General features: G+C 31.3%; 2 protein-coding genes and 1 long non-coding RNA gene across 6 annotated transcripts; 1 reads left to right on the forward strand and 2 right to left on the reverse strand.

Moving 5' to 3' along the window:
• Nucleotides 1–387: 387 nt before the first annotated feature.
• LOC121129750 (uncharacterized) lies at nucleotides 388–4325 on the reverse strand. Of its 4 annotated transcripts, none has more exons than XM_040725471.2 (6): nucleotides 3482–4325; nucleotides 3019–3108; nucleotides 2822–2967; nucleotides 2670–2762; nucleotides 2501–2599; nucleotides 388–1782 (listed from the first exon to the last, which is right to left on the reverse strand). In XM_040725471.2, the coding sequence occupies exons 2-6, from the start codon at nucleotides 3044–3046 to the stop codon at nucleotides 1615–1617; spliced, it is 534 nt and encodes a 177-aa protein (XP_040581405.1). In that variant the 5' UTR covers nucleotides 3047–3108; nucleotides 3482–4325; the 3' UTR covers nucleotides 388–1614. The 4 variants fall into 4 exon arrangements, with proteins under 4 accessions (XP_040581405.1, XP_071749663.1, XP_040581404.1 ...); XM_071893562.1 differs by having other exon boundaries at nucleotides 3793–3847; XM_040725470.2 differs by lacking the exon at nucleotides 3482–4325 and adding an exon at nucleotides 3243–3363 and having other exon boundaries at nucleotides 2670–2759.
• A 10412-nt stretch (nucleotides 4326–14737) lies between these two features.
• Nucleotides 14738–16991, forward strand: LOC121129215 (arrestin homolog). The gene is made up of 7 exons (XM_040724917.2): nucleotides 14738–15046; nucleotides 15118–15226; nucleotides 15323–15471; nucleotides 15539–15745; nucleotides 15808–15996; nucleotides 16059–16419; nucleotides 16482–16991. The coding sequence occupies exons 1-7, from the start codon at nucleotides 15044–15046 to the stop codon at nucleotides 16616–16618; spliced, it is 1155 nt and encodes a 384-aa protein (XP_040580851.1). The 5' UTR covers nucleotides 14738–15043; the 3' UTR covers nucleotides 16619–16991.
• LOC121128875 (uncharacterized) lies at nucleotides 16660–17381 on the reverse strand. Its single transcript, XR_011783541.1, has 2 exons — nucleotides 17137–17381; nucleotides 16660–16953 (listed from the first exon to the last, which is right to left on the reverse strand). It is a non-coding gene; the product is annotated as an uncharacterized lncRNA (long non-coding RNA).
• Nucleotides 17382–23020: the final 5639 nt, after the last annotated feature.

Consider the following 23020-nt stretch of genomic DNA (forward strand, 5'->3'; position numbering starts at 1 on the left):
TTGACCCTTAGTCTACTCCCGATATTAGTAGAACTCATAGAAAAAGCGTTTTCACTGGCGTTATTAATTGCACCATAATTGAAGGAGACGCCATTAAAGGTCTCATAGTTAATATTGTTAATCAAAAAATGAACAAATTTTCTATAAATCTTAATTAAACACAATGAAATATATTTATGAAAAATAAAGTCTTAACGTCCGCATTGAATACTCCTTTATGTCGATTATTAACGCAGATATAAATATAATATATCAGCGTATATATTTGAATTTAATTAAAGTAACATATCTATACGAGTTGCAACTTGTACAACATGCAATTTCTTGTTGTCTCAAAATGCATTATTTAATTGCAACATAGTTATTATATATTTAAAGTAATATAACTGTAGGTATTTAAACTGTATAATGTGGTACATAATACTTATATTTTAGTAATTTATATTACAATAGTGATAAATGAGACGATTAATATATTGATAATCTATTAAATATTCAAGCTTTGCATTATTATCATTGTGAAATACAAAATTGCAACTTATACACAACATATCTACAATATAGAAATAAGGTTATATTTATATAATGATGTAGTAACATATTTTTAATATATTTTAGGATCTGATATATAATGAAACTAGGCAATGGAGGAATAGATTTATTATAGACAGTAAGCTTTGCCCTTACATTTGTTGGTCCCATTTTCACATCCAACAATGGACTATTTTTCTTCATATTAATAAAGAAACTTGGTTGTTTGGGACCCTAAATGGCTGATATAAAAAATGGTGACATCACGTGAAACGCTATATGTACACAATTGATGTACGAATTTTGTTGATTTCTATGATCTTCACGGAAAAAAATAGAAATTTAAGGAAATAATTCCTTAAATAAGAGATTTTGGTAATATTAATGAGTCATGTCTTATACAACGCTCCATTTATATAATGATTAATTTTGTCGTGCAACTTGTCTATGCAAATTGTACATGTTGCAATCACAAAATCCAAGTTATATTATTTAAAGATACATAATAATTAAGTAATTTTTAATATACCAAAATGAAATGATACCACCAATTAATAGTTGGTAGCTAAAATGCGTCCTAATAACTAAGACACAGAAATGGTAACTTGTACAGCCTGCTTTAACAAATTACCACCTCAACATAAATCGCAACTTGTACATAACAAAATATATACTTTTTAATTAAGATTTTTGATATTTCCTTTACTTCAATGACCCCCATCTTGAAGCGATATATAATGCAGACTGTTAACCTAATATATTCGATACTGATGATTCAACATTTTGTGATTTGTATAATGAATAATTTGCAATTCCGTATGTTCAAACTCTATTATACACCTTTATTTGTAATTATACAGTTAGTAAGTAACTACTAACTATGAAAAAATCAAAACCAGCTGAACACAAACCGAAGTTTGTAATAAATCATTAGCTCTAACTATTAATACTCAATATTCATTAGTCGCAAATATGTATATAATTAATTAAATCTAATTTACAATTTGCGGTGTTACTACATCATAAATTACAAAAAAAAAAAAAAGTTTCCAAATAAATCACATTTTGATATGATATGAAGAATTAGATTCCACCCATATCCTCCCATTCATCCGATGATATTTCATCAGCGCCCTCTTTCTCACTGGACACATCGTATAGTTCAATCTCATTTTCATTTTCTGGTATATTTTTTGACTCATGTAATTTTATCTTTGGTTCATCCTCCTTAATTATAACCATTTTACCTATCTGATGTTGTATGAGTTAGATTTTATATTAATATGTTGCTTAAATAAAGTATAAGAACTTATTCTAAAGTCTTTGTTCACAGATTCATGTTCTTAAATATTTTCATTGAGTCCACTTTGAGTTTTCGAACATTTTTTTCTTTTGAGCTCATTTCAAACACATAGTTATAATATATAAACCATAAAGTTAAGAACTTTTTCTTCATTTCATAATAAAATAATAGATGAATTAAAAAGTTCTGAGCGTTTTTCGCTATATTTGACAATAAAATTAACATGGTTATCGGGTTTAGATGGTTCCATTCGGATTTTTCGCTAATCTTCCGTTCCTGGGCAATGGAAATGGTGCTCACAATTTGTTTGCCCACCTCCTCCGCTTTTCCACCTTGGGCATAGTGATACTATCGAATTTTCTATTCTTTTACTTCCATTTTGGAACGCTGTAACGCACAAGGGGCTTCACCAAACAAAAACAAAAAAAATGTAAATTAACTTTTTTAAAGTGTACGCTTAATCTTTAAGTATAGCTTAAGGATTTTGTGATGCAATATATTAATCGTGAGATATAGTTCTCTAAAGACGTCTATCGAAAAACGATCAGAACTTTTTACTTCTTGTGAAATCAAGTTGAGTTACAAGTGTTCCATATATAGAATCAAGGATAAGTTGCAGCCTCTGCCCTAGAGTAATAAGATCTTTCTTTCAAGATAATATCCAACCTCTATAATCCGCATGTTCTTGGTCAATTTGATTTTATGATTCTTCAGTAACTCTTTGATTGGTAGACTTTGAGGGTTTCCTATTTTTCTAATGGATTCCTAAAAGTTTAAAATGTAATTCCAATAATTTTTTCCAGTATGAACATATAAAATATTCCTCTTTACTCACTATGACAGGAGCTTTGCCCATTCTAACGCTAAATAAGGATACTTGGTCTTCATTTTTTACACTTTTGGGAAGTATCTTCCTTGACAGAAACTTCTTAAAATCATAATTATAAACAAAAATGTACAAAGAACAAATTGAAAATGCTCTTATACCTTTTTAGAATTGTATGAAGGATTCTTTTCTTTTTTCAAAATCTTTACTTGATGAGGAGTTAAGAGATATTTGAAGGGATGTGTTTGAAGAGAATCACTGAAGCATTTGAACTGAAGATAAATTACGCCTGGCTCATTTGATTTTTCTAACCATTTATTATGATTATAATTTCTCAAAACGGTACATAATTACTTACTCGAGAAGCAACGTTGGAAAGTTGACATATATTTCAAGTTACTTGCAAGATATCCTGAACTTGACGGAGTGAAGGAATGTACAGTGATCACTAGAGTAAAGAAAATAAAATACACTCGTGTGCTTGAATTTGTTTTAGCTATTATGATTTCGTAATTGAATTCTATATTGTAAAGTTGCTAAATTAGATATATAACAAATTCAAACAACTGAAATTGTATTCACAGATATAAATGAATGATTTATAGATCCTATCTGATTTCATTTTTCATACAAAATGAATAGCATTAAAACAATTCAAGAAAATTAATTTAATACTATCCATCTTGTACTTACATTCTACACTAGAATAAAAAGAGAACTGTACGATCCAAATAATACAGTATAATAATTCCTAAAACTCCAACCTTATTCAAATCTTTCGAAATAAGGTTTTTAATCTATCTAGGGTTAATATTGATTACCTTTCTGTAGATAGTTCTTTCAAGAAAAATAATATAATCGATCACCTTGGGCTTTATTATCACATATCTCAAATTCAAAGTCCATGTTAAGCTGATTTAAAGCACAAAAGCTCTAATTATTGTTTATAAGGACCCATCTTCAAAAAAAGTTATAAATAGTAAATAATAAATTGACTATATTTTTTTAATAATGTATTTAAATATTGAATATAATCACTAATGTCATTAAGAGCCGCTTTACATAACATCATTTCAGGGACGCATGTTTGATATGTCATATAATTTTTTTTTAGTATTTAAGCATGAATTACTAGATGAGCAGAAAATTATAAACCTCAGAAGCTCGATCATTTTCTATAAATATAAATCTGAGACGATTTTAGGAAAAAATGGCGGTTACATTTACTAAAATCTACCATCACAACTTCCTCATTCTAGTTATTCTTTCTTGTTTCTCTCTCTCTCTCTCTTTCTATACCAAGAACTGTTTTCCCCTAGACTCAACTAGATACTAGAATCCTACAGCAACTTAATATATTTAAATGTCTCATACAATACATAAATACATCACCATGATAATTATTAACATGATAATCTGGACCGTTCAAAGTACAGAAACGGTCATTACTATACTCCTAATTTTCCATAGTCTCATTCTATTTGTGAATTTAGTAGAGGAAACTTGCGTGCAGATATCTTGAATGTTCTTGTATCTAATATCTAGTAGTGTCTAATTCATTAATTGCTTATATATATAGTTTTCTATGTTACAGCATATTTAATATCTAGTTGAGTCCAGAGGAAAAAAATGATTAGTATAGAAAGAGAGAGAGAGAAAAAAAAAGGAAGAATAATTAGAAATAGAAAATGGTGATGGTAGATTTTTGTAAACGTGCCTAAAATGCCAAAGAAAGAAAAAGGAACTCGTGAATAAGTAGAAAAATGGTAAAATTATTTTAAACTGATATAATACCTATCACTAATATGTATATATATAAAAGAGAATATGTGTGCGTGCGTATATGTCCTGTATGCGTTCCCACACCGTTGGACCTAGGAGGCTGAAATTTTGCATGTGTCCCTCTTTTGAAACTGGTCAGGCTAAGACGGGGGTGCAGATTTTTTTGGGGGGTCATATTGTTTAACAAAAAACAAAGATGGAGATTGTGTAAATCGTATGGAACAAACAGAATTAAAAAATATATATTCGTCTAGGAGAAATATTAAGTTCAAGTTGCTGTCTAAGATATGTGGGTCACCCTGTACGTTGTAACTTGTAGGTACTTGCATATTCTTTGGTCAATCCTAAATATTATATCAGGGTTGTTAGCATTCAGCTCAATTATTCTTATTTCGTTTAGCGTTCTTCGTTCAGCCATTATTTTCGTTCCGTTCCGCGTTCCAATCTCGTTTTATCTCTGTCATTTTATAAATACATGGTAAATGATTGAACCTTTATATATATGATTTGTGTATTTTTTATAAATATAATTATTTTTTTTGGACTAAACCCCGACATGTATGCGACATTGAGAAAATACAATGCAACCAAGATTAATAGAAATACTATTAGTTGTTACCCTTGATTGCAGCCAGTAACGTTAAACATATTACATAGTATCTAACGCAAATCTGAAGTACTTTAAATCCATACGAAAAATGACAACAAAAAATAAAAAACAAAGAGCGTGAGAATTTGTTTCATTAAGAGTACAAGAGAAATTAAATAATGACTACGTATGTAAAAGGGACATAAATAATAATTGTTTACATTTTAGAGTGGTTAATTCCCATTTACATGCATATTAATTTCAGGTGCGTCTGCAGGGATGGAGGCTTTAGGTCCCTCCACAATTTCAAAAATTGCCCTGTTTCTAGGATACTTACGATAACCTTTCCGAAATTATTATGTCCTATTGGAACGGAACGCTAAAATCTCAGTTTTAGCGTTCAGCGTTTAAAAAAAAAAACAAGCAAAACTTTTCCATTCATTGAACACACGTTCCATGGAACGCCTTTAAATTTTGCGTTCCGTTCACAAGTCTGTATTATATAAATTAAGAAACTCATGTCCAATTAATCCTGGAGTCGAAAGACACATTCCAATTAATGAGGGATCAGTTTGGTATTTTTCATCAGCCTTTAATGAAAGTCCTCTCTCAAGGAAGGGATATCCAGTATCCTCCATCACTATAAGGAAATACACTTGCTGTCTTGGAGCAAAATTGGACATCTTGAATCCCATATGACGACAATGAAGTATATACTTATCCACTTCGTGATTTGGGGAAGAAATATGTACTCTTGACGACTTGCTCCGGTTCAGAATTATATCCTTTTACTTTTTACGAGTCAAAACAAGTCATTCGTGGTATTATCAGAAGTCTGAAATAACGCAACAGTAATAATTTATAATTAAACAATAGCCAATGGTCCACTCGTGTTCGATGTAAAGAAGCAAAGAGGTCCAAATCCTCATGTTCCTACGAAAGAAGTGGGACTCGATGGAGTTGACGACCACTTCATGAATTCAAAGGAGAAGAGAAAAAGATGTAAGATGCCTGGATGTCATTTACCTAATGACCCATGTACATTGCAGTAAATGTGGCGTTTTCTTACATTACATACGAAATATTTAAAAATATATTTTGATATATGAAAAGTAAGATGTTTTCTTTTCATATACGCCAAGTCTAATGTATCTTTTTATGTTTTGATACTAATCTTTTTGTTTTATATTTTATAATATATCAGGGGTGTCCTCAGGGGGTGGGCTGGAGGGCCTATATCTCCCACCAAGAATACAAAAATGTAAGAATTTTTTTTTAACTAGAAAATATTATCGCTTTGGAAGAAAAAAATAAATGAGAAAATAGGTTATTTTTTTTCTAATCAAATGGTCATTCGACCAGATTAAGCTACAGAGCAAAAAGTTTTCAAATCAGCCGTCTGTCTCCCCTTAAAAAAAATAAAAGTATAAATAAATATTTTTCATCTAAAAATAATTTTGTTCTTTTCTTCATCAGTAATAGTAAAAGTAAAAATAATTTTGTAGCATTATTGATAGGATATTGAAACAGTATAAGAGGTAAAACTACTCAAAACGCTTCATAATGATTTAATGAATACAAGACTAGCCGAACGATGCCTTGTTAGTTGTTAGTAACCACTAACAAGGCTTACTTAGTTACTAAAACACAGTTACAGTTAAAAAAATCGTATTTCGTTTAAGTTTTTTAAAATTATAAATATTGCGAAAACATCGTTGTAGTATAACTATCAGGATCTATTAACAATACCAGAGCTTCTGTGCCCTCAAAGAGGAATACAAAGAGTTCATAATATTAGAGTCATTGAGATATTAGAAGAACTCAGTGGCTAGAAAGACAGCTAGAGAACGCACTCTATGAAAGGAGGAATTACAACTTGTGTTTGGTTCACGAAACCTTTGGACGCGTGTACGTATGAATATCTTTATCAAATAGGGGATAGAAGAGTTGTAACTGCGTGGAAAGACATTTCATTCATAGTGACTTGTATGGATCTTTCGTACAAATCATTCGGATATAGGGATCTGCATCCACTCACCTTTCCCGTTCCTTGGAATTCAAGGTTTTCCATTTGGATATCTAATACATCTCAACTCTTTTTTCCTCCCTCGGTGGATTTCATCTCCTTTAACGGAAGAATCCTTTATTGTGCAGATGCCTTTTTATATGAAGGTCTGTGACAGTGACTTTTCATTGCCTCATTGCGCAAGAATACACAAAATCCTCCAAATCTTCTACGGAATTATCGTATACTTCTACATATAAAAACTATGGAGTTCCAATAAACCACATAATAATCGACTGAAAGATCCATCTACTACTTCTTCAGTCAAGTTCTTGAGTCCTTTTCTCCTTAAGTCAACTCAGCTTCGTCTTTTACTCTAACAAAACTATTATATTGATAAGTGCCCATGTATATAACGCATAAATAACTATTCTCAATAATATTGATGTCGAATGATATGAAGCCAAGAATATAATTATTATCGTTTAGAGACATTTTTCATCATTAAGACAATCACCAAATTGAAGTAATGACTGATGTAAAAGGGTTTATCAATGTTATATTTTTTTTTATTGTTTCTATATCTTGTTCTGAACTCGAGATATTTTCATTTTTAGGCTGAAAAATGATGAAAAAAGACTCCTATTTAGATGTTACTTAGACAAGTTGATATAAAATTCATTGTGTTGGCTTGTGAGTTTACTCACTTACGTTTTTGTTGCTTGTAGTATATTATCATTACTCAGTATTGTGTTTCATACTTATAATATATTATCCTTATTCATTGTTGTGTTTCCTACTTTGGTCCATTTTGTGTTTAATAAAGCCTACATTTGGTAACTTAAGTGATTTTCTTATTTCACAAGTTATTCATCATGCATAGTGATAAAAAATATCCAATGAGTTCTAATACTATCTGGAGGAGCACAAGCTCCAATGATGCAACCTGTTTTGGTGAAAAACATCAATTTTGATAATAAATTCCACTTGGTAAACTCATATTAACTTTTTACAGTTATAAAGCTATAATATTTGTCGTAGGTGTAATTTTTTCTCAACATCACGTGATATTTGAAGCAACTCTTCTATTTTGGAATAATATTTCAAATCCCAAAAATTTGTTTTTAACAAAAAAATGATAGCTTGACTGATTGTATTCAGTTCAAAATCAAAGTAGACTTATGATAAAGGGTTTTTTAATCTAAATATTTAAAAGTATTATCAAACTAATCATTTAAACAGATGAATTTGTACTTCAAAAATAAATTAATAACTTCAGTTCGGGTTTGTACAAGATCGTTATGTAGTAAGTTTCATTCAAATAATTAATATAAAATTTTAGTCTGCGATTGATCTTCTGGATCTTCGCTGTCGGTACCCAAGTTTTCCCATAGAATTTGATAGTGGTTGTACACGAAAATCCTCTTAAAGGCTACATATAAAGAATATTTCCAGGAAAAATTGACTTTAAATGTGCTCTTATCCAAGGAGCTTGCGATACATGTGACCGTATAATGTTTTAACATGAATTCAAATAACTAATAGATACATTAAATAGTCAAGAACGAGATATCTAAATAAGTTAGTAAAAACTAAAGGAGCACACCATTAAGAAATAAATTGAAATTGCATATTGCCGATATATTGTTTTAATTATTTTATATTATCATTGGAGACTAATTAGTTTTACATCTATGGTACAGATTCTTCATGAGAAGATCCTCTCCGATGGCGATGAATATGTGAAGTGAGTATCTTTCCATAAATAGGTCTAAAACTAAAGAGCAAATAAAAGTTTTATAGCAAACAAGTTGAAAAAAAGGAATACAAAATTCAAGCATAATTTATATACTTTATTTATTTTAATTTATTATGGAATATATATCCTTAATCTGAGATAAACTCTAAAAACTTAATAAATTCCGAATTCAATAACGACCTCCTGTAGCTTCCTTTAGAAGGTTCCATCAATATCTGCCACCTGTAGACCGGGGTCCATTTGCCTTGCTTTTTGTATAAAAAAACTAGCATTCTAGTAAATATATTCTAGTTGCGATCTAATTTATACACTTGCGACTCAAATCTAGCTATTTTTTTATTTTTATTCTGGTTTGATTTATCCATCATATTAGAACTGTCCTCTAATGTAATATTATCAGAGATGTCCATTGAAACCAGAGAAGTCTTTAAAGACTTCACATGCTCCTGAGCGTTAATTCTTTCGTTTTCGCAGCTGAGCTTGTTACGCTCAAAACTAAAACAGTTTTGACACTGCAATTGAGCTCCTTTAAATCTTAATTTGATTAGATAACCATCAGTAGGGACAATCTGAGGAATCATATCCGGGTTGGCCAAAATTTCCACTATATAATCTCCATCCTTCCATACCTCTGATATTTATCCTCAGGCACTCTGTCTGACGGATTCTTTTGGGATAATGACCAATTATTTCGCAGTGTTTCAACCACTCAACTCCCTTAATTTCAATAATACGTTTAAAAGTATTAATCAACGTTATAGTAAATTTCTTTTTTTCTGTTCAAGTTAATTATATCGATTCCATTCATTTTTAAATTAACATCTATGGCCATACCCCCGGCACTTTTCAAAGAAAAAGGGTGTACTTCCTTTAAGTCATCCAACCGTCCTCTAGCATCAATTGGATACTTAGAGTAAAAACATACCTGTTCATAACCAAATCTAGGGTTGGTACCAGCTAATTATTAATTTTCCTTCCTTGGATTTTTCATTTACTTGAGAACCTAACGCTCTTGAATAAAGAGCGGGAGGGTGTGCATCCCACCCAGAGTCACTTTCTCCGTCTGGCGGTTCTTTTGAAGGTAGGAATAGATTAGCCATATTTTTGTGCTTGGATTGCTCGAAGTCAAGAATAAGCCGGTCATCCCAAGAAAAATGACGTCACCTAAGGGAAGGGATGACGTAAAGACACAGTTATTAATTAATCAGCCAATTGTATTCCAAAAGACAATAGATACGGACTAATTAATCAGATAAAAAGGAAGCTATCAAAACTTTTCTCTTTTTTTAAATTTTAGTGCGAAGACTGAATTTTAAGAATTTTTTTAATAGTTAAAATAGATAAAAAACAAAATTTATATAATGAACTATATGATTTTTTTAAATTAATGATGATTTGGCAATAATAATAGCTTATAAAGGCTGGTTTAAAACTAAAACGTGATAACCCGAATCAGATGAAAAGCAGAGATTATAAGAAAGTTTCCCATTTAGTTATTATAATTATTGGTATTTACAAAAATGCCATCCTATCAGGGCAATTAGTACCATTTTTACCAAATTAGAGCAATATTGTTGAAAAATATACTTCGAATCTACAAGATTTAATTTAATAAATGCCTTTGATTCAACTCGATAGTTTTGAAGGGGAAAAAGGGGAAAAAGGGGAAAAAGGGGAAAAATGTTTTTCTTAAAAAAATTTTTTTACAGATTTTAAAATTAAATTCGTCCATGAAGGACTTTTTTTTATGACGATTGAAGGTTATTTTCTTGTTTAAATGAATAAAATGCAAAATAAATATATTCTCGGCACAGTCTAATAAGTTATACAATTTGAGTTGTTTGTAAAAATGGATGAAATCTCGCAGGTCAGTTCCTATTTTATACAACTCATCATAAGTTGAGTTAAAGACTCATTTTTTTAACAACTAGTAGGATAGACAAACAAGGGATGGAATCGTGAAAAATAATCAAATACATTAGTCGTCATAATAAACATACCTGCGTCCCAATAAATAAATTGTATAATTAGATAAATAGTAAGGTCGATAATGATTGCTTACAAATAAACAAATATACATCACTGAAAAAACTGAGAATACAACATCAATACAGACTATAATATCTAATAATAATAGAATTATCTTTATTATAATTCAAAATATTAATAATATACTATTCAATTTTGATAGTTCTCTTTGATCAAAAGAACATATTTCTTATTAAAGTTTTCCCACTTATGACTTTGCCGAACACGATCCCTCTTTTCTGTAACAAAATGTCTCATGAATTAAAGAAAATGTTGTTACGTAAACTGAGACGGAATCTCCATTCTTCTGTGATATAATATTTATTTAGTGTTCCACATATATTTGGTAAGTAGGTGCAGGACCAAATAAAGATTGATTGCTTTCTGAATTTATTTCTGAAATAAAACAATTATTTATATTAATAAAACAATATATATGTATGTATGTAAGTAGATAGAAAAACAAGCGCATTGTATATAGTGCTCCCTGATGTAAATCAGGGATTACTATAACCTTAGCAACCTTAGTTTTCGGGGCTCCTGCTGGAACTTGGGGCACAACGCACATGTAAAGGATGATTCAAAACGAGCGGTTTTTGGATTCTACAAATAAAACACATAAAATATTATATTATGGTCAAAACTTTATTATGAACCGAAAAGACAATCCTTTACAATTATTTCTAGAAAATAATCCCCTTCATATGTTGGCTGCAACTGGCCTTTAAATGGTACATTCTTTCGCCCCAATTTTCGATGACGCGTTCGACCATTGTGACCGAAATCTCACGAATAACTCGCTCAATATTTGCTTCTAATGCTTCAATCGTCGCTGGTTTATCAACATAGACTTTTGCTTTTACGTAGCCCCAAAGAAAAAAGTCCAAAGGTGTGATATCACACAATCTTGGTGGCCAATTCACCGGCCCAAAACGGGGAATTAATTGCTCACCAAAATGATGTCCCAATAAGTCCATTGTTACGCGCGCTGTGTGGCAAGTGGCACCGTCTTGTTGGAACCAAATATCGTGGAGACCATGTGCTTCAATTTGAGGTACCAAAAAGTTGCATACGACAAGCCAAGCTGTTGAGAGCGGTGGCGAATCGATTCTTCACGATCTTCGGCTACACTCTCGGCTATGCCCGCAATATTTTCAACGCTGCGAGTTGTACGTAGGACTTTCCAGACGACAGGGACATCCCCAAGTTGCTGCCCCTTCCAATTTTTCGATTATTCTGCGAATTATGGATTCTGAAGGTCGATTATGTGGACCATAAGTTGGGCGTAATTTGCAAAAAACTTCTTTCACAGAACGCTGATTTTCATAGTACAATTGAACAATTTGTACACGTTGTTGTGGCGTATATCTTTCCATAAAGAATTGTAAAACAATACTAAGTAAAAATGACGTATGAATTTGACAGAATTCGCGTGCGCCTGTCAAAAAATCCCTACTGGAAAAAACCGCTCGTTTTGAATCACCCTTTATAAGGTAGCTGCAGCCCTGTTTGTATATAATATCATTTCGTGGGACCGATTTGTTTAGCCAGTCCCCTTGTTTTAAATTTCTCCTACCAAACTGAGCCTGTATAAAAAAGAAACGAGACCGGGACATATAGAACCGCTGAACCTGAACTGAGCACAACCTTGCCCAAATATTCTTCAAATTGTAATGGGTATCATGTTATTTTTTTTGTATAACATAACATAGCATTTCTTGAATATTTAATGCAAGCATGTTAGGAAAAATATTATAAGTAAAATGGTTATATTCTAATGATATTTCATTGCAGAAACACTATAAATTAATCCAGGTATTGAATTAATTAAAAAAATGGATTGTCTGTCTTGCAACATACTATTTATACAGTATCAAAAGGGAAACACAAATTAAGCAAGAACAAGATTTTTAAACAAATTAAAGCTATTTGTGGAACATCTTTGCTTATATCCCATATACAATTATAGTATTTTTAGAATTATTGGTCAATTTGATTATGATTGCAACATTAATGATGCACGTCTTCCATGTTATTACGTCATTCAATCGTACATTTCAAGTTTTTAAAAACGTATTTTGATAAATAAAGATTATGTATTCAAGTGCCTCCACAGGATTATATATATATATTTTTTTTTTTGAGGGGGCTTAGTTTTTTGAACTTTAAAAAAAAAAAAAAAAAAAAAAAAAAAAAAAAATTGTAAAAAAATTTCAAAAATTAAAATTCACATATTAATTTTTTTGGAAAAAAAGTTCCAAAATCTATAGCCATTCCCAAAAAAAATATTTTTTTTCAAAAATTCACAGCTGTTCTCAAAAAATTTCAAATATCAAATTTTCTACAGCCCCTCCATCCCACTCCCTGTGGACGTCCCTGGTATGGGAAAATATTTAAATTAACAGTATACGGCAGTTGTGGCTTGTTTTGAGCACTTTATGTAGGGAGTGAACGGCATCCATTTGAAAGTTAAAACATTCGAAATAAGATATTTTGAACTCTTTTGATTCATGATGCACGATAAATGTAAAGGTGTGGCGTGAGAGAGTGAGATTGATTGACAATGTGTGAGTTCCAGGCCAATTGTGTGACACTTGAAAGCCTCTGAATTCCCTTATTCCTTATAGAGCTTTTCACTAACGTCACAAATTACATCATTAACCGAAGTGAAACCATGTTTAGGGCCGTGAGCTGATAAATTAAAATATATGATTTCAAAAATTCCGAAGAAATACTACAGCTCATGGCTTTCAAAATAAAAAATCACTTAAAACCTTTATTAAGTACTTCTTAATGCCAAAGAAAAACAGGGATATTTGAATTAATTCAAATAATAGGCATGATTTTTACAATTGATTTTAGTTTAGATGGATTAGAAACGAAAACAGTGTGATAATTCTATAATATTTTTGAATACATATTAGGACATGATAATATGGCTAGAGATTAGGATTTTTGTTAGACAGTCAATGTTTAAGCTCCTCTATTTGTCGGTCCCATTTTGTCATTCAAATAAACGGGAGTAGTTCACCATTTTCTTTAATTTTAATTAAAAAAGGGGTTTTATTCGGATAAACTAGGGTTGTTTACCCGGTTAGATGACCGGGATTAACATTCATACATTAAAAGAAGTTCCTATGCGGAATAATGAAGTCATAACACTTTGTGAATGTATCTACATGAAAAATCTATTAAATGGCTTCCATGACTTCTTAATTCTCAACATTTATAAAAACAGTAAAAGTCACACTCAAGTATTTCATAATTAAGGTTTGTTTAAGCATTATTTCGTCATTTTTATATTGAACTATTCTGTTAACATTATGCTTAAGGTCTCTAAATATTTGGATTAAAAATTGGAAGTCCAATACGTCCAAAATATTATTTTTTTTTGTAAAATTATATAGCACATAAGTTGAAACGATGGCTATATTAATTAAGATTTTTTGCTAACAACTCACTGTAGGGATGTGAAAAAGGGCCATTCTCGGTGAGCTCAAAAATACGGCTGAAAGAATGTCCTAAAAATGTGGTATGATGTTGAGTCTTAAATAAGGGATAGAAAAATTGACAAACTATTATGAAACAATGAACCTCGAGAATCAATTCCAAAACTGTTTAAGTATCAAAAACCAATGTAGTATAATTTCAAATAAAATTGGGTTCAGGAAGAATATGATAAATTAAGAATTTACGTAGAAAATGGAGCAAAAATAAGAAAAAAGATATTACAGGGCCTTTGGATGTCTAAATATACCATTCTAAAATTTGAAATATTGATATTTAAGTATTGACATTAAGGAAATAATCCGAATTAATATTGATACAAAAATGTTTGGCATGTTAACATCCTTAATATGGAGGGGAATGAATAAAATATCCTACTAAATCTAGTTATGTACTTAAACCATTAATATAAAACACTAACTATGTCTGTGTAATGGTTGTGTACACTTGCTTTATCAACTGTTCGTTAAGGAATGACATAACTTCTCTATTAAAGTACGTTCTAAGACGCATTACACATATTTTCAAAATATTGTTATTCATTAATCCACTTATTTGAATGGCTTCCTTGGAATCATATATAAGAAACATTGTTCTTATATAGATAATACAGTTTCTTTTTGATTCAAGTAAACCCTTTTTTAAATCGGTGTGCAAAATCTCTCATATCATGGTTAACTCCACAGTGAAAATATTCAAAAAAGGATCTCCAAATGGTAAGGAATTATTGAAGAAGAATAACAATATGTGTATGAATGTAGTAGTAATTCAATTTCAATATCTCCAGGTCGTGTTTTTTTTGTATTTGGGAAGGCGGGAATATGTGTCTTGTGATGGAAAGATGGATCCCGTTGAAGGAGTAGCTCATATATGCGACAATAAGGACTATATCGAGGGTAAGTAGCTATAAAAATTGGATTTATGACCACATTTACATACTCATACATCTTTACAAAAGTAATTATTAAAAATATAACAATTTCCAATTGAAGGAAAGACCCTGTTTGCCAGTCTCGTCTGTACCTTTCGTCATGGTAGAGAAGAAGATGAGGTCATGGGGGTTTCATTCAAAAAGGAATTAATTGTAGATCGTTGTGAAATCCCTACTTCAAATAATACTGACGATCTAACAAAACTACAAGTATTCCAAATTAAGATCCTTAAAGTATCAATTGTGTAGCTTGCTAATTACCTAATCCCTTTCCTAGAGCCGTCTAACCAGGAAATTGGGAGACATGGCTTTTCCTTTCATTCTTAATTTCCCTGAAATTGCTCCCAACTCTGTTCTTATTCGTGGAGACGAAGGAGATGCCTCTCAGATGGGAGTCAATTATGAGGTTCGGGTTCATATTGGAGATGGTCCTAGTGATTTCAAGGGTACTAAGAAGTCTTCAGTATCCATGAGTATTCGTAAAGTATTGAATATTATTTATTTTTACCTCAAGTATATTACACAAATTGATTATTATATTTTTAGACACAATGGGTGGGTGTTCCAAATGAAAAACGATGCCCAACTGCCACAGCAGACAAAGGATTCCTTTGCTCAAAGGGCAAGATTGTTTTGGAGTGCAAGTTAGATAATGAAATTGTCTATCATGGTCAAGACATACCCATTAATGTCTCCATTCATAACAACTCGAATAAGTCTGTCAAGTCTATTAAAGTATGTGATTCAATTATTCAAACTTAGCTCGTAACTAATTTGCTTTATTCGTATGTACATAGTGTGTCATTGTTCAGCATTGTGAAATGACATTGGTTCAAGCTCAATACAGTTGTAAGGTAGCACGTTTGGAAACCAAGGACGGATGCCCCTTAGGTCCTGGAGCATCAATGAACCGTACTTTTACGATGAAACCCTTATCACAAATGTGTGGATGTGAAAGAGGCCTTGCTCTGGATGCTGCCCTTAGTAAAGTTACGGATGAAACAAATTTGGCTAGTTCTTCCATAGCTGAGTCGGGTGATCCCAATGACCTTCTCGGTGTCATAGTCTCATATTCCATCAAGGTTAAATTGGTTCTGAGTGGTATGGGGGGTGAACTTGAAGTCGATGTACCTTTCAAATTGTTACATCCCCGCCCTGGTAAATCTAATCTTGATAAATGGTTATTTATAAATAGTACAGTTTGAATTTTTATTTTATAGAATCCGAAGAGGCTGATAAACTTCAGGAACTAAAAAAAGAAACGGCCAAAACTGTTCAATCGAATAAAAGAAGACAAAAGTTCCAGGCTCAGGACTCTGTTTTGGTGGATACATTTGGAACAAGTCAGGAAGAATGAAACTACTCATTTAATATACTATATTAAAGCATTATAGAGCATTACTATTGAATAAATATATTTTTAGTGGAGTTCTATATATGTCACGAATACATTATACCAATATTGAATATTATTCGACAGAATCTTCATGTATCATATTTGTAGTTAGTCTTGTAAATAAAGCTTACAAGAAAAAGCTCTCGTACCCAACATTAGCTTTCATGAAGAACTTTCATTTCATTTTTTCTTTCTATACTCTGTATTGTATGATACCTCCGTGGAATATGAAAATGGTGGTAGTTCTGGACGAAGTAAGCAAGGCAAAATTGTTCCATGATAAATACTGTCACAACCTATAATGAAATATATATAATTATTGTACTGCATCAAATACATCACTAAATGATTATGCATCTATTTATTTATCTTCATAAATAAATAATCAATTATCATATTTATTACAGTACACTGATGCTTATTGTAACGTATATTTTAGTAGTTCATAAATAATAATTAATATGATAAAATATGATTACGTTTTTCTCCAATCAGAATGGGAACAACTGGTGGTTTTTCAGGCTGATAAAGTCCAGGGGATTTGATGTCATTATCAATGGGCCCAGGTGGATCCAACGGTGCTGAATGTATGCTCCTATATGTCAAAAATAAACTCAATATTATTGCATATAATATCGACATTGTTGCTTATGGATTTATTAAGGTACTTGTGTGAGACACTTTTTGAGTTAATACATCGTCTTGAAATTATCACAGCTACCTGGAGTATTTCATAGGTGAAATACTCCAGGTATGATTTTATGTATATGTATATATTTGAAAAGAGATCTGACGTCTTTATAACTAACAAAAATATTCGTGTTTTAAAAAATACAATTGAACCTCATGTTTAAAAGATAAGAGTATACAACGTTTCTGTTCTTTATAGGTAGATTCAAAACCGATTTAATTCAGTGTTATCATGTATATCGCTCTCTCCTTCTCCTTGCGCTCTCCAATAGTTCCATCCCTAGTTATAAGACACCTCTTACTAACGCCTGACCTTTTGTTCTCGGACAACTAGCCTCCAATATTCTACTCCCTAAAAAAGAGGGTGGGCAAACTAATTCTCGCAGGCCACATGCGGCCCAGGTAATACTTTTTTGCGGCCCACTAAAAGTGTATAAATATGTAGTGTTATAAATGTGATTCCAATCAAATTTCTACATTTGAATATTTTTAATATAATTTAATAACACTCATATCAATCTGTATTGAATCTCTCAACATTCTCATACTTCTAAAAGAGAAATAAATACACCCTGAAATAAATCATGTGGTAGTCATCTAATTATCCCCAATTGGGGTACTATGCGTATTTTTCATTCAATGTTAGATAATTTTTCACTACTTAACAACAGCTAATTCGAGTTCAACCTATCAATATTTAGAATACTACTAATTAGGGGCAAGAAAAGAAGAAAATTGTTAGCTGACAAAAAACATTGAAGTGGTTGATAATTGGGTGTTATTATTTAGAAAAATCAGTTTTATTTATTCATTGTTAAAATCTAGTTGTGTGTCAGTTCTTATTCTGGTCTAAAGACTGCAGTCCTGTCCAGTTGAGTCTCGGCCTGGACAAAGTTCAGTCCTGCATATGAGTCCTAAAAAGTTGGTCCTCGATGACGTCATTCAATTATATTTGTTCTTTTTATCAATCAGATCTAGTACTAACAGTCTGAAGGACCGTTCCTTATTTTGGACTGGGTTAAATAAGTAAGGACTGATACAGCACTATTAATATCAGCTGCCTGTTAAATGATTCAATGCCCTTTTTTTATAAAGGAAAATCGAAGAGGAGGGGGAGAAGGAAATAAACAAGGACAAGGGGAAGAATTAATCCCATATCGATCCTCGATTCTACTCTGAGTCCAACAAGGACTTATAATTCTGCAATAAATCCTCAAAGTTACTCTCCACTTTGAATAAGTAACACACAACCGTTCCATCCGATTTCGTATACATCAATGATATGTTATATGTAGTATACAAGGAATTTTATTCCTCAGGAGTTAAATAGTAATGATATCAGCTTGGGAAAATAAAATAAAATGTTCTCTTCAGTTTTCCGACTCAAAAAAGAAAAAAAGAAAAGAACCCGATTTCATCACTAACGATTTTATGTAGTGTCTTCGCGACACTCTACTAATAATTCACTTTTGAGCATAATTAAATAAATATTATAATAATAACCTCTTCACTCGTTCAGTACAAAAACACAACTCCTTCCTTATTAGTAGTACATGTAAAAATTAATAATAAAAAAGATCAAGAAACAGATCATCATAAACTAGTCAACTCCAGAAAGTCATATGATAAAATAATAATTAATAATAATGATGACAGGCACCACAGTTACATTACACAACAACTTTTAATTTTATTTTTTGAGGGAAAATCCTCCTGCAAAAACCACATCATTCATTAGGCTCTCTTTTTGGTGGTATTTAGGTATATGATTGAATCAGGGTTATGATTACATGATCGAAGCCAGATTAAGGGAATATCCAATTAAAATAAGGGAAAATTTGGTACAAATGGACTGTTTAATAATCCCCCTTAAATCTTGCAACAAATGAGAACTACTTTTGAGCCAAATTATGAAATCTTAATTTTCAATTTATACAAAAGGTTGGAAGTATAATCATTGGTGATGATGGGATGCCTCATTCTAACAAGACTCTTGAAGATCTCTCCAACTTCATATACGCTCCAACTACAAGATCTGTTTAAACTACCAATGCTGATCGAAGGCAACAAAAAGGAAATCTTTGTATAGTCTTTATTTTTCGATACAATTTAGGGAGACTACAGGGATTGGGATGGAGGGGCTGTAGCTCCCCCCCAAATTAAGGAATTTTTCCTTTTTACTGGAAAGTTCAATTTTAAATTTTTTTAGGAAAAAAAAATTTCAAAAATTTATAGCTATTCTTAATAAATTAATTTTTTTGGGAAAAAAATTCAAAAGTCCACACCAATTCATAATAATTAAATTTTTTGATAATTTTTTTTTTCAAATTCATAGCTATTCTCAACAAATTAAATTTTTTGTGACAAAAAGTTCAAAAATCCACAGCTTTTCCAATTAAAAATTAATTTTTTTGGAACAAAAGTTCAAAAAATTCACAACTTTTCGAAATAAAAATTAAATTTTTGGAAAAAAATTTCAAAAATTAAAAGTTATTCTTAAAAATTAATTTTTTGGGAAAAAAATTCATAAGTCCACACCAATTCACAGTAATTAAATTTTTTTTTTCAAATTCATAGCTATTCTCAACAAATTAATTTTACAGCTTTTCGAAATAAAAATTCAATTTTTTGGAAAAAAATTTTAAAAATTCAATTTCAAGTATAAAGTTTGTTTTAAAAATCCACAGTTATTTACAAAAATTTAAATTTATGGATTTTTTCCAAAAAAATATTCCAAAAACCAAGCCCCACCGGAATATAATCCTGCGGACACCCTTGATAATATAGCAAAATTTATGAACAAATAAAAATAAAGCAACTCTAATCATTTTAAATTATCCTTATAAAACTGCATTTGTCCTTAAATACAAATTGCTCAATTTTGATATTTTTGATGCTCAAATTCTACTAATGAGGATCTATTAAAGAATCAAAAAAGAAAAAAGACGACACAAACCCACCGATTTTCCTTCTTTAATCGCCGACCCTCATTTTTTCTCTACAAAAATGACACACACACTCATAGGACACAACACATTTTTAATAATTGAATAATCTATCACAATGTCACAGTCTTGTCGTTAACATACTATGTACGCGTACATAACATACATTTTATAATTATATGCAGTAATGTTCTAAATATATGCGCCCATACCTACAACGCATTGTTAAAAGTCAAGCCATCAATTACTCTGGAACGTCTAAAGCACCTGACAATTATTTAATATTTCCTTCATTGTTTATATGTAGGTATGTATGTATATAGCAAGTATGAACCAACAAACAAAAATAAGATGGATGGATGTTGATTATAGACAAACAAACAAAAATACATATGTAAAATATAATTAGATAGTTAGGCACAAACCATTTAGTATATCAGGGTACACCTCTCTCATAGTTATTTAAACTACATTTTGTAATCTGCAGACATTCTAAAAGGTGTTGTTCGGCAACTGGGTACTACCAAGGTAGATATAAATACAAGGTTATACCATAACGTTTTTCCCACTAATGTCTGACTACCACTACGCTTTTTAATAGTGACGTTAGAGAGTATATACTATTACTATGAATTATATAATTACTAGTATTATAAAGTGTTAATATACTGTTGTTATTCTCTATGACGTTAAAATCTGTCTGTCTTGCTCAGCAGTCGGTACGGTACATAAAATTGAAAATTCTAGCAAGTGGTCTAACCTTGTATTTCTATTAATCTTGTGTACTTCATATTGTGTTACCGGAGCACAGACAGTTTTAAAATAGTACTGTACTTAAAGGCTCATGAACACTGAGCAGAGGTTAAGCAAATATGAGGATTGAAGATTGCTCTCTTTATCAAGTTGCTAGCTGAACATAATTTTTTATTTAACAAAGCTGTCATCCTTCTAACTACATTCATAAAGAGAAAACAATAAGTATAAAATAATCTCGAATAATCGACATTTGAGTAATTCCTGTCAGTATCATTCATTTCTTGATACGGAGTGGAATTTATGTATATTCAGTGATGAAAATCGTGTTTATTTTGGGCATGTTAAAAAAAAGAAACTGAGGATCAAAATTATGTCGTTTTATTAGATCAGATACAAGCAGCTGTGAGGAGAGAAGATGGGGAGAGGGACATTGGAAAGAATTACTCTGTTGTTACTCAATTCTACTCAAAGTCTAACTATGATGTTCCAATAAACATCATAAAAAAAAGAAAAGAAGGATGTTTACTCTCAGGAGTTAAACAATAATGACAACAGTTTAATTTTTCAGATTGCCAATTCCCAAAAAAAAAAAAAAAAAAATAAGAAGGATCAGTTAAAAAAAACAAAAACGATCTACATCATGAACTATATTTAATTGTGCCATGATCAGAGGTGAAAAAATCTATAACTTGAAGACCGTGCCCTTTTTGTAATTACTACCTGAACCTAGAAACTTATTTTTCAAAACTGTCATCATTATTATTTTATTCTCGAAGAGAGAACAATAAGTATAAAATAATCCCTAGCGCATGAAGGACGAAGATAAATTCTGAGGATTTTTGTCGAGTTATGCGTGTAGGTCCTTGTTGGACTTGGAGTATAATTGAGGATCGACAATGTAGTAATTCCCGCTTATATGGTTCATGGGTAGATAGGGAGTAAGGGATTTCTATTTCTTTCTTCCATCTCGTAGCTGTTCCCAGCTAATTTAATGTGTTGTGCTAACAAGGTAAAGTAGACACAAACCAGTACCTAAGGCACTGACACAAACCATGTAAAGTAGTGTTGGATTGGTCTAAGAAAAACTACTAAAAAGACTGCAGTCCTAAAATTCCTGTACTAATAAAATTTGTCCGTCCTAGAACGGGTCCTTATCGATCTTTTATGGTAACTACAACAGCTGAAAAGATGTAGTTACTAACTACATCTTTTCAGTCGGGGAAGTTTCATTTTACTCTCTTTCAAAGAGACAAAATCCCTGATGTTTGCTGTAAGGGGTATATGACTAGAACTCATTACTATACGTCCCAGCTATCATTAATTATTTTCTTCTTTTTTATATTCTTCCATCCTAGCTAGGAGTATCATTATTATTCAACCCCCCTGAGTAGTGAACTTCGTTTCAACTACATTCATTCAAACCCTGATTGAACATTTGTGTGTGCTCATAAAAGACGGAGACTAACCTTAAGGATTTGTTTCTGAGTTATATTTGACAAGTCCTGGTTGGACTCAGAGTATAATTGAGGATCGACATGGGAGGAATTCTTCCCCTCCTCCTTGTTTATTTCCTTCTCCCCTCCCTCCTCGTCAAAGCTGCTTGTAGCAAATCTAATGAAACGTCATGACAGCTAAGCAGCATTACTCTTAATCATTCTTCAAAAGGTTAGGGTCACCTTGTTAATTTTAGTTTTGTTTTTTCAATATGCTTAAAATTCTCCTGATTAACATCACTTGTTGTGGTACGAAATCCGCCTTTTCTTGAGAAATAGTATAAATTAAACCCCTTATTTCGATGAAGACGAATCATAGGAACAACATCTAATCAAAAGGAACAGGAAATAAACTATAGATAAAAAGAAGGAATATCAAAGCAAGGGGGGTGTCAGATGAAGCATGGATGGAGAATGCACTTCTTTTCATAAAATACATAGATTGACATAAACAATCATGTTTAGTATATCTACGTGGG

This window comes from Lepeophtheirus salmonis, chromosome 14 (assembly GCF_016086655.4).
Source record: "Lepeophtheirus salmonis chromosome 14, UVic_Lsal_1.4, whole genome shotgun sequence".
NCBI classification, from domain to species: domain Eukaryota; kingdom Metazoa; phylum Arthropoda; class Copepoda; order Siphonostomatoida; family Caligidae; genus Lepeophtheirus; species Lepeophtheirus salmonis.

Bases quoted from the DNA above. Each gene is read 5' to 3' on its own strand.
- LOC121129215 (XM_040724917.2), top strand. The intron at 15,472-15,538 runs GTATTCCAAATT...TCCCTTTCCTAG, and splicing joins ACGATCTAACAAAACTACAA to AGCCGTCTAACCAGGAAATT. The intron at 15,746-15,807 runs GTATTGAATATT...TTATATTTTTAG, and splicing joins TATCCATGAGTATTCGTAAA to ACACAATGGGTGGGTGTTCC.
- LOC121129750 (XM_071893562.1), bottom strand. From the start codon at position 3,832: ATGATCGAGCTTCTGAGGTTTATAATTTTCTGCTCATCTA. The intron at 2,600-2,669 runs GTGAGTAAAGAG...TTAAACTTTTAG, and splicing joins TGGGCAAAGCTCCTGTCATA to GAATCCATTAGAAAAATAGG. The intron at 1,783-2,500 runs GTTGGATATTAT...ATACAACATCAG, and splicing joins AGAACATGCGGATTATAGAG to ATAGGTAAAATGGTTATAAT.